This window comes from Silurus meridionalis, chromosome 8 (assembly GCF_014805685.1).
Source record: "Silurus meridionalis isolate SWU-2019-XX chromosome 8, ASM1480568v1, whole genome shotgun sequence".
NCBI lineage: Eukaryota > Metazoa > Chordata > Actinopteri > Siluriformes > Siluridae > Silurus > Silurus meridionalis.
In genome coordinates, this window is record NC_060891.1 from 7,057,270 (window position 1) to 7,070,441 (window position 13,172).

The window sequence follows — 13,172 nt, forward strand, 5'->3', positions numbered from 1 at the left end:
GGATCCATCCTGCCTTGTATCAACGGTTCAGGCTGGTGGTGGTGTAATGGTGTGGGGGATATTTTCTTGGCACACTTTGGGCCCATTAGTACCAAGTGAGCATCGTGTCAACGCCACAGCCTACCTGAGTATTGTTGCTGACCGTGTCCATCCCTTTATGAACACAGTGTACCCATCTTCTGATGGCTACTTCCAGCAGGATAACACGCCATGTCATAAAGTGCCAATCATCTCAGACTGGTTTCTTGAACATGACAATGAGTTCATTGTACTCAAATGGCCTCCACAGTCACCAGATCTCAATCCAATAGAGCACCTTTGGGATGTGGTGGAATGGGAGATTCGCATCATGCATGTGCAGCTGACAAATCTGCAGCAACTGCGTAATGCTATCATGTCAATATGGACCAAAATCTCTGAGGAATGTTTCCAGTACCTTGTTGAATCTATGCCGCGAAGGATTAAGGCAGTTCTGAAGGCAAAACAGGGTTCACCCCGTTACTAGTAAGGTGTACCTAATAAAGTGGCCAGTGAGTGTATATGCTACATTTTAACTGTATCTAACGTTTCTATAAGGCTGTCACAGGTTGGCTGGATAAAGATCCAAGTGTCTTTTACTTGAAGAATTTTTTTGTCAACACAAACTAGACAGGCGGGCTTCAACTTTTAAAAGGTCATAGTGGAAGTGGCAGCATTAAGGTAAGTGAAGTGGTTGATTGCTTTAATATTTTATTAGAAAAAAATTGTTTTTCCCCTCACCAGTGCACACCACTGCATTACACTACATGGGAGGCTCTCTATTACCATAATGATACTCTGCAAGGCACACTAGGTTAGAGGTGAGTGCCTGCCGGTGTTTGTTAGGATCGGGGCTCAAACTGGGGATGACTGCATAAGAGGCGGGAGCTCTAGTAGCCTGCAAATGGGAGGAGTGTGAACTCAAATGCAGAGACAAACTTGGAAATAATGGCAAGTCCATTTTTTAGGACATTTAAAAGTACAAAAATAGACAACAGCAAAAAAAAAAAAAAAAAAAAAAACTAAACTCTGGTCCAAAAAAGGACTCTTAACAGCAGATCAAAAGAAAGTGCAAAATTCAAAATGGGTAGAACCCAAACTATAAAAAAAAATAGGAAGAATAAATATTTTTAAATATTAATCTGGTTTAAGTGGACATGATTAAATTTCAGTAGTGCAAAAATTAGCATATAGCATGAAATATCAGGTAACATAAGAAATGATCGATCGATCGATCGATCTATTGTTCTCTTTCATCATCTCGTGTTTAAAATCCACCTATGGGAAATATGGACAGCTTCCCGGTTGCCCAATACACTCAGACTGAGGCCATGTAAGCCAGAGGACGGCCTGCAAGGTGGTGCGCAGCATGTCACAGAGTAGTAGACCTCACACACTGGATGAAAAACGCAGCCATGAAAAACATGACATGTGGTAACATGCATGCTAAAACCCTGATGACACCCATATATGTACATCCAAATTGGACCAATTTGGGTGTCAGGAAAGGGTACAAACTAACATGCTTGAAAACATACATAAACTGAGCTGGGCAGCGCGGCAGTAGCTCGCAGCGGCCTCTCTGTATCCAAAAATGGTGCTTTCATATTTAGCCTGACCTATTACAATACATGGACACCAGAGTCAGCTGTGTTCATGTGTACGACCACCAGACACTACTACGGTACAGGCATCATGCAACCAACAATCTGTATTATGAGAGTTTAGAGACTGTTGCGTCTTTGTTTTCACGGAGACCTGGCTCAGCGACAGAGTTCTGGAAGCCGCCATTGCATGTTAGATGCAGACCTTTTTATTTACCACTGGAATTCATCACTGTTTACATTTTCGGAGTATACATTCCTCCCTGCGCTAATGCTAAGGAGGCACTGAGTGAAATCTACGGCGCTATTAGCGACCTGCAGAATGCTCACCCCGACGGATTCTTTATTATCGCCGGAGATTTCAACCATGTGAATCTCAAGACTGTGCTCCCTAAACTCCATCAGCATGGGGACTTTGCAACGAGAGTAGCGAACACGCTGGATCTTGTTTACACAAACATCCCCGGCGCGTATCGTGCGGAGCCCCTCCCCATCTCGGATACTCAGACCACTGCTCCGTTATGTTAATTCCAGCATACAGACCGCTCATCAGACGCTATAAACCGGTTCTGAAACAGGTGAAAACCTGGCCAGAAGGAGCTACTTCTACTCTTCTGTTTTGAGTGCACTGACTGGGACATGTTTAGAGACGCTGCAACCAATGGCTATTCCATCAACTTGGAGGAGTACACATCATCAGTGACCAGCTACATCAGCAAGTGTGTTGATGATGTGACCATCCCCAAGACAATCGCTCCAACCAGAAGCCGTGGATGACTGCAAATGTGCGTGTGCTGCTGAAACAAAGAGACTCTGCCTTCAGAACAGGGAATAAGGCGGCCTTAAGAACAGCAAGGGCCAAACTGTCCCGTGCCATCAGAGAGGCGAAGCGCGCACACGCAAAGAAAATCCACGACCACTTCCAGGACAGCGGAGACACCCGGCGCATTTGGTAGGGCATACAGGCGATCACAAACTACAAGACTACATCACTTGCTTGTGACCGTGATGCCTCCCTCCCAGATGTGCTGAACAACTTCTATGCCCGGTTTGAGGTACAGAACAACGTGAAGGCGAGGAAGACCACCCCTCCTCCCACTGACCAGGTGCTCTGTCTAACCACAGCTGAAGTGAGGAAAACTCTATGCAGAGTTAACCCACGGAAGTCTGCTGGACCTGACAACATTCCTGGCAGAGTGCTCAGGGAATGTGCAGAACAGCTAGCAGGTGTCTTTACTGACAACTTCAACATCTCCCTGAGCAGTAACGTTGTTCCCACGTGCTTCAAGACAACGACCATCGTTCCTGTGCAGAAGATGTCTACCATATCCTGCCTCAATGAATATCGTCCCGTCGCGCTCACTCCCATCGTGATGAAGTGCTTCGAGAGGCTCGTCATGAGACACATTAAGACCCAGCTCCAACCCTCCCTGGACCCCATGCAGTTTGCGTATCGTCCAAACAGTTCCACGGACGATGCTATCTCCACAACCCTCCATTTGGCCCTCACCCACCTGGATAACAAGGACTCATATGTACAAATGATGTTCATTGACTTCAGCTCAGCATTCAACACAATAATTCCTCAGCACCTGATTGAGAAGTTGAGCCTACTCGGCCTGAACACCTCCCTCTGTAACTGGATCCTGGACTTCCTGAGTGAGAGAACTCAGTCAGTACGGATCAGGAACAGCATCTCCAGCACCACCACACTGAGCACTGGGGCCCACTTTGCAGACTTACGACTGTGTACCAATGCACAGCTTGAATCATATCATCAAGTTTGCTGATGACACGACTGTGGTGGGTCTAATCAGCAAGAACAACGAGTCCGCATACAGAGAGGAGGTGCAACAGTTAACTGCCTGGTGTGGAGCAAACAACCTGTCTCTGAACGTGGACAAAACTAAAGAGATGGTTGTGGACTTCAGGAGAGCACAGAGCGACCAATCTCCACTGATTATTGATGGATCCTCAGAGGAGATCGTCAAGAGCACCAAATTTCTTGGTGTTCATCTGGCGGGCAACCTCACCTGGTCACTCAACACCAGCTCCATCACCAAGAAAGCCCAGCAGTGTCTCTACTTCCTGGGAAGGCTGAGGAAAGCCCATCTCCCTCCCCTCATCCTGACCATGTTTTACAGAGGGACCATTGAGAGCATCTTGAGCAGTTGCATCACTGCCTGGTTTGGGAACTGCACCATCTCGGACCGCAAGACCCTACAGAGGATAGTCAGGACAGCTGAGAAGATCATCAGAGTCTCTCTCCCCCCTCTTTTATGCACATTTACACCACACGTTGCATCCGCAAAGCAAACAGCATTGTGGATGACCACACATACCCGTCACACACACTTTTCACACTCCTGCCATCAGTGTGGTGTGTTATCAAACTGTACAACCTGGACTTAACACTTAACACACACTTATCACTCATCTCAATCCATTCCACCATCATCTATTTATTATTATTTATATTTGACTGTACTACACTGTTTAACTGCTGTTTTTTTGCACCTTTCACTGTATTACTGTTTACATGCCATCTTTTGCACCTTCGACTATTATATTGTTTACATGCTTTTTTGCACCTTCCACTTTGTTATATTATACTACACTGTTTACATGCTGTCTTCTGCACATCTTGACTGCTGCTGTATTTTTGCACTACATTGTGTTCTTATATTCACTCACGGGTATAGTTTTTACAGTTAACAGTACTGTATAACCAAGTATACAGTAGGTTTACTGGTCGGCGTTATCTTGGTTTTGTGTCTTGTCTTGTCTTGTCTGTCTGTCTGTACTGTTTTTTGTCTGCACTGTTTGCACCAGGTTGCAATCGATGCACTTTATGTAGCTTGTGTTGTGTTGTAGCTTTATGTTATTGTTTAGTGTAGCACCAGGGTTCCGGAGGAACGTTGTCTCGTTTTTACTGTGTACTGTGTTCCACTGTGTATAGTAGAAATGACAGTAAAAGCCTCTTGACTTGATTTGACTTGAAGAGCCAACACATAAGAATGCATGAGCCACCGGGGTCTGGTCAACGTCAAGCCGGTTGTACCTGACAAAGGTATGTGGAGAGGACCAGCTTGCAGTGGCACAAATGTCCTAAACACTCTAAACAGAGCCCAAAAAAGCAGCCAAGCCTCTAGTGGAGTGAGCTCTGAGGCCACCTTGAGGCTGCACTCCCTTAGATTCATACCCCAAGAAGATAGCCTCCACAATCCAATGAGAGAAGCGTTGCTTAGAAATCAGATTCCCTGTGTTTGGGGGACGCAAGAAACGAAGAGCTGGTTGCTCCTTCTATAAGGGCTAGTCTTGTCGATGTTACCCTGCAGGGCAGGCACAGGGCATAAAGCATTCAGCCTCTGGTCCTCTGTAGAGGAAAAAGGAAGAGGGTGAAAGGTGGAGAGCTCGGTCACACCACCAGTCAAAGCTGGGAAGCATTTAGGCATAAAGCCCGGGTTAGGCCTGAGAAAAACCTTATCCACATTGAGTGAAAATTTGGTGGACAAGGAATGAACCAAGAGTGCATGCAAATCACTAACACATTTGGCGAAAGCGAATGCCATAAGCAGCGCTGTCTTTGAGGGCAGACGTTTAAGAGATGGCCCCCAGGAGCTCAAAAGGCTACCCTGTCTGGGTAAGGATGGTAGATCTCCCTGTTTACTTGGGCCGGGAGGTCCGTGCACAATGGGAGGGGCCATGGCTCTGCAAACAGAAAAGTTATTATCTCTGCTAGCTACCGTGCCTTGGGCCACCTGGGTGCTATGAGGACCAGAGACAAACCCTGTACTTTCACTCTGGCCAGGGTTGGGGCAGAGTGGAAGAAATGTGTAGAGCAGCACATTGGGCCATGGATGAGCCAGTGCATCCACGCTTAGAGGAATGTGAGAAGACCATAGGACAGTGGGCGATTTCCCACGAGGCAAAGAGATTGACTTCCATAGCAGCCCCAATACATGAGGGTGGAGACGACACTCTCCGTAGAGTGGGTTCCCCCTCGAACACAAGGTTTGCGCCCCTGCTTAGAATGCCCAGGACATGAGTCACCTGTAACAACAGAAAATGCCATCTGCTCCATACTAACAGCTTGTGAGCTAGAGCATAAAGCTTGGAGGAGCGCATGCCCCTTGAACGTTGATATGTGCTACAGCTGTCGTATTGCCGCAGCGCACCAGCACATGATGATACCCGAATAGTTAATATGGGCTGAGTGAAGTGTGTTTGGCCACACACTATTCACTGATCTGCCTTCCTGTATGGGTTCCCACCCTGTCAAGGAGGCATCTGTTGTTACCACTTTCCGCGACATGATCAGTCTGTAAAACTCTGTATCTCTCTAGTGGCACAGCGCTGCTGTGCAGGTGTGCGTTACCGTTACATAGAGGCAAAGATCGCGCAATGGGCTGAGATGAAGAGATAAAATCGACTTCATGAAAGCCCTCTTTCTCAGACGGCCTAGAGGCAAGACATGGACAGCTGAAGACATAAGACCCTGTAATCTGAGACATGTGCGATACTGTACCCTTGCTCCTTCCATGAACTGCGAAAGACAATTCATGAAGGAGAGAATGCACTTCTGGTACAGGCGCATGCGCATTGTTCAGCTCCAAACCAAAGAATATGACATTTTAAACGGGAGTGAAATTGCTCTTGCTCACGTTGACTCTGAAACCAAGCACTGTCATGTATGGGGGGGGTGTTTCGAATCACTTTCTCTCTTGAATCGGCTATAATCAGCCAATTGCTTATGTATGTCAGGATTTTGAGACCCGCTGTTCTCAGCGGTGTAAACACTGCCTCCGCACACAGACAGAAAGTGCTGGGACTTTCTCCCAAATGGGAGACCATGAATTCGTAACACACACCTTGGTAGGCGAATGAAGAAATCTCATGTGCGGAGGATAGATGCTTATATGGAAAAAAGCATCGTTTAGATCGATTGAGCAGAATCAATCCTTCTGTTTTATTGAACGTACAAGATAGCCGTGTCATAGCATTCTGAAATGGTATTTCCTCAAATGTTTTATCAACATTCTGAGATCCAGAATAAGACGGAGGGAGCCGTTCTTTTATGGGACCAGGAAAAAGCAAGAGTAAAAGCCCTGATTGCCTAGGTGCGGCACTACAAATCGAACCGCCCCCTTTTCGAGGAGGGATGAGATTTCATCTTTCAGAGAATGTGAGCGGAGCTCTCGTCCGTGTGGGTCAAAATAACTCTGTTGACATGCGGGGGTGTCACTGAAGTCTGTAACCCCACCTGATTGTGTGAATCACCCATTCGGGGGCTAACACAGACGACCAGCCTGTCACATGACTCCCGAGCATCCCCACACAGCCTAGTGGACTGCCTAGAGTCAGTCCGGCCGGATCGCAAATTACTGGTGCAATGGTGCCATCTAGTGGGCAAACTAGGGGTGACATGCAGGGGTCTAGAGAGAAGTTCCTCTTTTGAATGAGTAAACATGGAGGGCAAAACATATGTCCGGAGAACGCGGACCTAAAGCCCCTTGTGGCCAAGCATCAGGCTGGTCATTTATGTTTAGGTTCAAAAGGAGTGGGGTTAGGGGGTTTCTTTGCCCCGGCCGGACACCCTAGGGCCTAGCAGGGGTGGAGTCACTCTGCTGAACCGGTGGTTTCCCGCGGGGTTTGTTGGTTCTGCCTGTATGGTGGGAATGGCATCCCACAGCAGGTGCGTTAGGCAGGCCTTGGAAGACACAGTTTGAAAGCCTTGAAACCTTCTTCTTATCATCGCAGCACTGCTGCATTAGCGCATAGCAAGAGCATGGCTCAGCATCAGAGTTCCGAAAGCCGCCATCCAGCTAAATGGGCTAACCACATTTCGTGCCACTGACAGAAATGCAGCTCTGTGTGGTAAGACTCAAGATGGTGGCGTGTGTGTTTATATCAACATGGAATGGTGCAAGAACTCTGTGCTTGTCTCACGCTATTGCTCATCGCTAGTGAAGTTTGTGACTGTAAGATGCAGGCCATTTTATTTACCACAGGAATTCACGAATGTTTTTATTGTCGGAGTGTACATTCCCCCCAGTGCTAATGCTAAGGAGGCATTGTGTGAACATTATGGCGCTATTAGCGACCTGCAGAATGCTCACCCTGACGGATTGTTTATTATAGCTAGAGATTTCAACCATGCGAATCTCAGGACTGTGCTCCCTAAACTCCATCAGCATGTGGACTTTGCAACAAGAGGAGGATCGAATAAGCTGGATTTTAATTACACAAACATCTCCGACATGTATTTTGCGGAGCCCTGGCCCCATTTTGGATACTCAGGCCACATCTCTGTTATGCTATTTCCAGCATACAGACCGCTCGTCAGACACTCAAAACAGGTTCTAAAACAGGTGAAAACAGTTGAAAGCCAGAAGCCGTGGATGACCACAAATGTGCGTGTGCTGCTGAATCAAAGAGACTCAGAGTAGGGGACAAGATGGCCTTAAGAACAGCAAGGGCCAAACTGTCCCGTGCCATCAGAAAGGCGAAGTGCGCACACAAGAGAATCCACAGTCACTTCCAGGACAGCAGAGACAGCCGGAGACATCTGGAGACATGTGATCACGAACTACAAGAAAACTTCACCTGCTGTGACACAGACCTGAACTGAAACTCACACACTCACTCAACTGTGTGTTACTGAACTGTACAACCTAAACTCAACACACACTCATTACTCATCTCAATCTATTCCACCACCATTTATTCATTATTTATACTTAACCATATTAAATCGTTTACATGCTGTTTTTTTTTTTTGCACCTCTCGACTTCTGCTACTGCTGTTTTTGCACTGCATTTTGTTTGTTTACATATACTCTCGTTCATAGTTTTTTATAGTCCTCTTTGCACAGTACTGTATATTCAGAGTATACAGTAGGTTAACTGGTCGTGCTATTTTGTGTTATGTATATTTGCCCCACACTATCTTGTGCTGTGTTGTCTCATTTTCACAACCTATCCCCTTTGAATAGCATGCAGATATAACCATCAATATCAGACAGAAATTGCCTCTTTTTTTGCAGTCTGAAATGGCGACTATTGGTCACGTTTAGTTGCTAATTGAAGAGGATATGTAGCTTCTAAAGAGGATGATACACTGGTGCACCAGCACTTCAGCCAGTGCTGCTATGACTTTATTGTCTTATTTCTACGACTTCATTATCGTCTTTTTATTTTTGTTTTTATTTTTTTACGTGGCACTAAAACATCATCATAGAAATTCTGTACGTATTCAGAACCTATGCAACAACAGTTTCTACACCCTGACTAGGGCTGCACTATTTGGGAAAAATTTTGATTATTGTGGATATGAATATTATTGTGATTATGTGATTGCGATATAATAAATGTTATCATGAATCCACTTGATTGGTTATCAAGGAAATTTAACACAAATTTGTGATAATGCTGAACGGTGTATTTGTAAAACTATACTGATCTAATTTTTTACTAATTACTAAATACTAATAATTAAATAAAATTTGCATTGATCTTCAAGGTACATCTGAATTAAATAAAACAATAAACAAAAGACTAATTTTCAAAAATAAGATATTTGAAACATTTTGGTTAAACCAACAGGGAATGCCCTGCCACTGCCCATTTAAATCATTTACCTGTTTCTCTGCCGAAGTTTAAGATACAGGCAATTTTGCAGTAATTATTATTAAATGTGTTTTTTTTTTTTTTTTTAGAAAATTGCTAATGATTTGTAAGGTGTGGGAGTGGAGCATTGTAGTGGGAGGGCAGAGCCATGGGGGTGACAATAGAAGTCTTGCCTAGAAGAAATGGCCTTGTTTACAGGATACAGGACGTAACAGACCCTGGGGAGTACAGGATTTAACAGACCCTGGGTAGAGAGATACCAAGCAGAGCTGGTGGCATATACCATATATATGTGTGTGGCAAATCGGAGGAGGCCAGATGAAGGCGCGCCAATCAGTGAGTGTGCGCAGGTTACAGGTTGGCGTCATGGAATGATGTGTGCAGCACTAACATTGACTGAAGTCTACTTGATGAAACGTTCACTGATTGGATTGGACAGTGTTGTGCTAGTTACTAAAAAATAGTAACTAGTTACAGTAAATAAATAAATGAATAAATAAAGTAATTAATTGATTAATTAATTACTTAAAAAAGCAAGAAAAAAGACTGTTCTATACTATACTTCCTGTATATTTTGAATGACAGGTGTCTTGTCCAATGATAGGTAAGTTTCCAATTACAAACTATACCTACCTTTTCTGGTTTGTCTGAGTTGTGTTTTCGGATTTGTTCATTTGTTTTCGGATTTGTTATTTTGTTTTTGAATTTGTTAATTTGTTTTTGCATTTGTTATTTTGTTTTCGGATTTGTTAATGTTTTCTAATTTGTTAATTTGTTTTCTAATTTGTTATTTTGTTTTTGGATTTTTTCATTTGTTTTCAAATTTGTTATTTTGTTTTGGATTTGTTCATTTGTTTTCGGATTTGTTATTTTGTTTTCGGATTTGTTAATGTGTTTAGCACTTCTCTGCCACCGTAGTTTACTTTTATTTAAGAACTAATTTGATCTAATAAAAACAAAATTTATGGAGTTTAAAGTTAAAATACAGTTAAATGTTTTACGTTTTCAAATTTGTTTCATTATTATTTCTTCAACTAAGTACTGAGTAAAGAGTCTAAATATTTATGCACATGTGATTAGTTCTGTTCATGTCATTATTGTTGAAGGTTAGCAAACCTAAATAATGGGCAAAATAATACATTGAAACGGTGTTAATGAAACTAAATAGAAGACACAAAATCACAGATGTTAAAGGTGGTCAAAAGCACTCATCATAAAAGAGCTAATGAAATGCCATGTCTACTTTACATCTAACCAGCATCTGCATGAACACATAGTATAGAAATGAGTGCATCCTTATAGTGTATGTGCAGTATACAGTACCTTGTGTCAAGAGTGTGGGCCAGGATATGCAGACAGCTAACTATAGTGGCAGAGTCACTTCCTGCAAACAAAAATAAACAAACAAAACCCGCAATAAGTACTTACAATATAAAAAAAAAGCATCACAGCACACATAGATAGAGATTGAGAGTAAGAAATCTCTTACCAAAGAGAGAAATCCTGTGTCTAACAAGGGTAGCCAGCTTACAGAAAAGACTGAAGCATAAAGTAAGCAATGGGTGAGAAAAAACATTGGGGTTAATAAGAAAAATTAATGGCAAGTCAAAGAAGGAAAGCAATAAAAGAAATTGATATACGAGTAGGATTAGGTAAGTTTCATTGAAGAAAGAAAGGTTAATGTAAGTAAATTGCCCTCACTAATTCATCATATTTTTTTTATTATATCCACCACACCAGTTACACAATTCAAAGAATGAATCAATCTGGCATTTATTAGAAGTGTAATAACAATGTTCATGTACCTGGTAACCATTTCTTTCTCTTTGTTTGATGCATACCCACTGCTGCTGAGAGTTTTACTGGGGGAGGAGAGGAAGTAAAGAGAGTGGTTCTTGAAGTACTGATCTATCAGTGGCAGAAGAACCTGCAAAAAAAATAGCAAATAAAAACATGTATTTGACTATTGACATTTGAGCACTCTCATCAAAGAAAAGGCTCAGTTTGCTTATTTGCCTATAATGATTACCAATCTTAATGTCTTATATGGGTTATCATAGTTTTGATCATGAAAGTTTTGGCTTTGCCCTGTTTGTGCCTCACTAGACCCACACCTATTTACTGACTTCTGTCTTATGATTTTCATTGGAATTGTGTGTCTATATGTTTAAGAAAAACAAAAACACTCATCTGCATCTTTATCCATTTTCTCCTCTGTTTTGTGGCACATTTGAAGTATAATATAGTATTAAAATTCAAAGTAAATTAAAAGTGCTATTTTTTGCTAAAATATTAGTTTAGAGTATTGCTGTTAAGGCTCTGTCCATTTAGTAGTATTGTGTGTTTTTAACAGTGCTACGATCCTGAAACTGTGTATATGATAAACATTTTATTTTAATTAAAATTTGATTCTAACCTTGGCGAAGAACTTGATTTCTTGCTCATTAGGTGACCTGTCATTTTTTCCACTGCTAGCCATAACCTCTGGAAAAAAAAGGTTATTAATTTTACTTTTAATAATATATTATTAACTATATTATTTGTATTATTGTAATATAATCAGTGTTGTGCTAGTCACTAAGAAATAGTAACTAGTTACAGTTATGTCATTCAAAAAGTAACTCAATTACTTTGTTGATTACTTACACCAAAAAAGTAATGCGTTACTGTTAAAAGTAACTTTTTAGTTACTTTTTTAAAGAATGTTCTTTAATGTTCCTATTAATGCCCTTTTATGCGTTATGGCCTATACAAACACAAAACTGACTTAAACACAAAGTAATTTTTAAACACTATTTTATTTAAGTCAGACCTGCACAAACTGAATATATCACAAGGATTTCTGAAATAAATAACAAAACAAGCTGAATAATATATTCAGAATCAAAAACTAAAATTGCTTCTGCATCATAAAAGCTGTTGTGTTGAGCCCTTAAAAATGTCCCTTTCACAGCTTAAGTATGAAAACTATCAACAATGTACAACAGAACACCGGGTTAGGTTATAGCTTCATCAAGGCATGGAGTTTCTGGAGGTCCTTCGACAGATTGGAGTTGCTGTTATCGCAGTAGATATGACCTTCGAACCAGAAAGACACAGCTTACATTTGACTAAAAAGTTTTTGTCTTTATGCTCAACTAAAGTGAAATAATGAGCATATTTTCACTTTGAGAAACTCTTCTTGCTCTCGCCTTGACTCGCCATTACTTCCACACAGACCTGAATAAACGGAGACATGCCCACATTGCTTCTTCTTCGTGTTTACAGTGGTTCTCATCCACACAATACTACAATGTGTCGCTGCTGTAAACAGGTTAAACTGTAGGCTACACTTCAGCCGAAAATTAATTAACTAAAAATGTAACGGACAACGCACCATACGGTAATGGTAACGGAGTTACTATATTTAAAAATTAATGCGTTACAGTATTAGTTACTGTCAAAAGTAACTGCGTTACATTAATGAGTTACTAGTAATGCGTTATTGCCCAACAATTAATATAATAATATATTATTTATTGTATAAATGTTAATTATTTGACAATACCAAATGTTTGACATCAAAGAAAAATGTATGAAGATAAATTATTTACCCAAGTGAGAAATGTATTCCTGTGCACAGTCAACATATTTCAGTAGCTTTTTCAGGAATTTATAGGCAAACCTTTTCTCCATCGAGGATGAGTTCTGCTCCATGTCTTTCAAACCCCTTAAAAATAAAAGAGGAATATTCATCTAATTATTATTTTTTTTTTGTGAAAAAGGTCAGATATGTTCATTATCTCTATACAGACACACCTGGTAATAGCATAGCCATTTATCTGCAGGAAGCGGAACAGGTCCTGGGCTTTCTCACGGTTCCTGGCTTTCTCTTTGGCCGTAAGTGTATCATATGGCACCAACAACGAATGCATTCCACCT

At 41.9% G+C, this 13,172-nt stretch overlaps 1 protein-coding gene across 1 annotated transcript in view; it reads right to left on the bottom strand.

Annotated features, from left to right (window-relative positions):
• Nucleotides 1-13,172, bottom strand: part of LOC124389836 (ryanodine receptor 3-like) — a 462,748-nt gene that overhangs the window by 148,379 nt on the left and 301,197 nt on the right. The window contains exons 57-62 of the mRNA XM_046855362.1: nt 13,050-13,170; nt 12,845-12,960; nt 11,668-11,735; nt 11,057-11,178; nt 10,741-10,790; nt 10,575-10,635 (exon numbers count right to left, since the gene is read on the bottom strand). Of these exons, the coding sequence (XP_046711318.1) occupies nt 10,575-10,635; nt 10,741-10,790; nt 11,057-11,178; nt 11,668-11,735; nt 12,845-12,960; nt 13,050-13,170 (538 nt within the window). The remainder of the gene's footprint in view (nt 1-10,574; nt 10,636-10,740; nt 10,791-11,056; nt 11,179-11,667; nt 11,736-12,844; nt 12,961-13,049; nt 13,171-13,172) is intronic.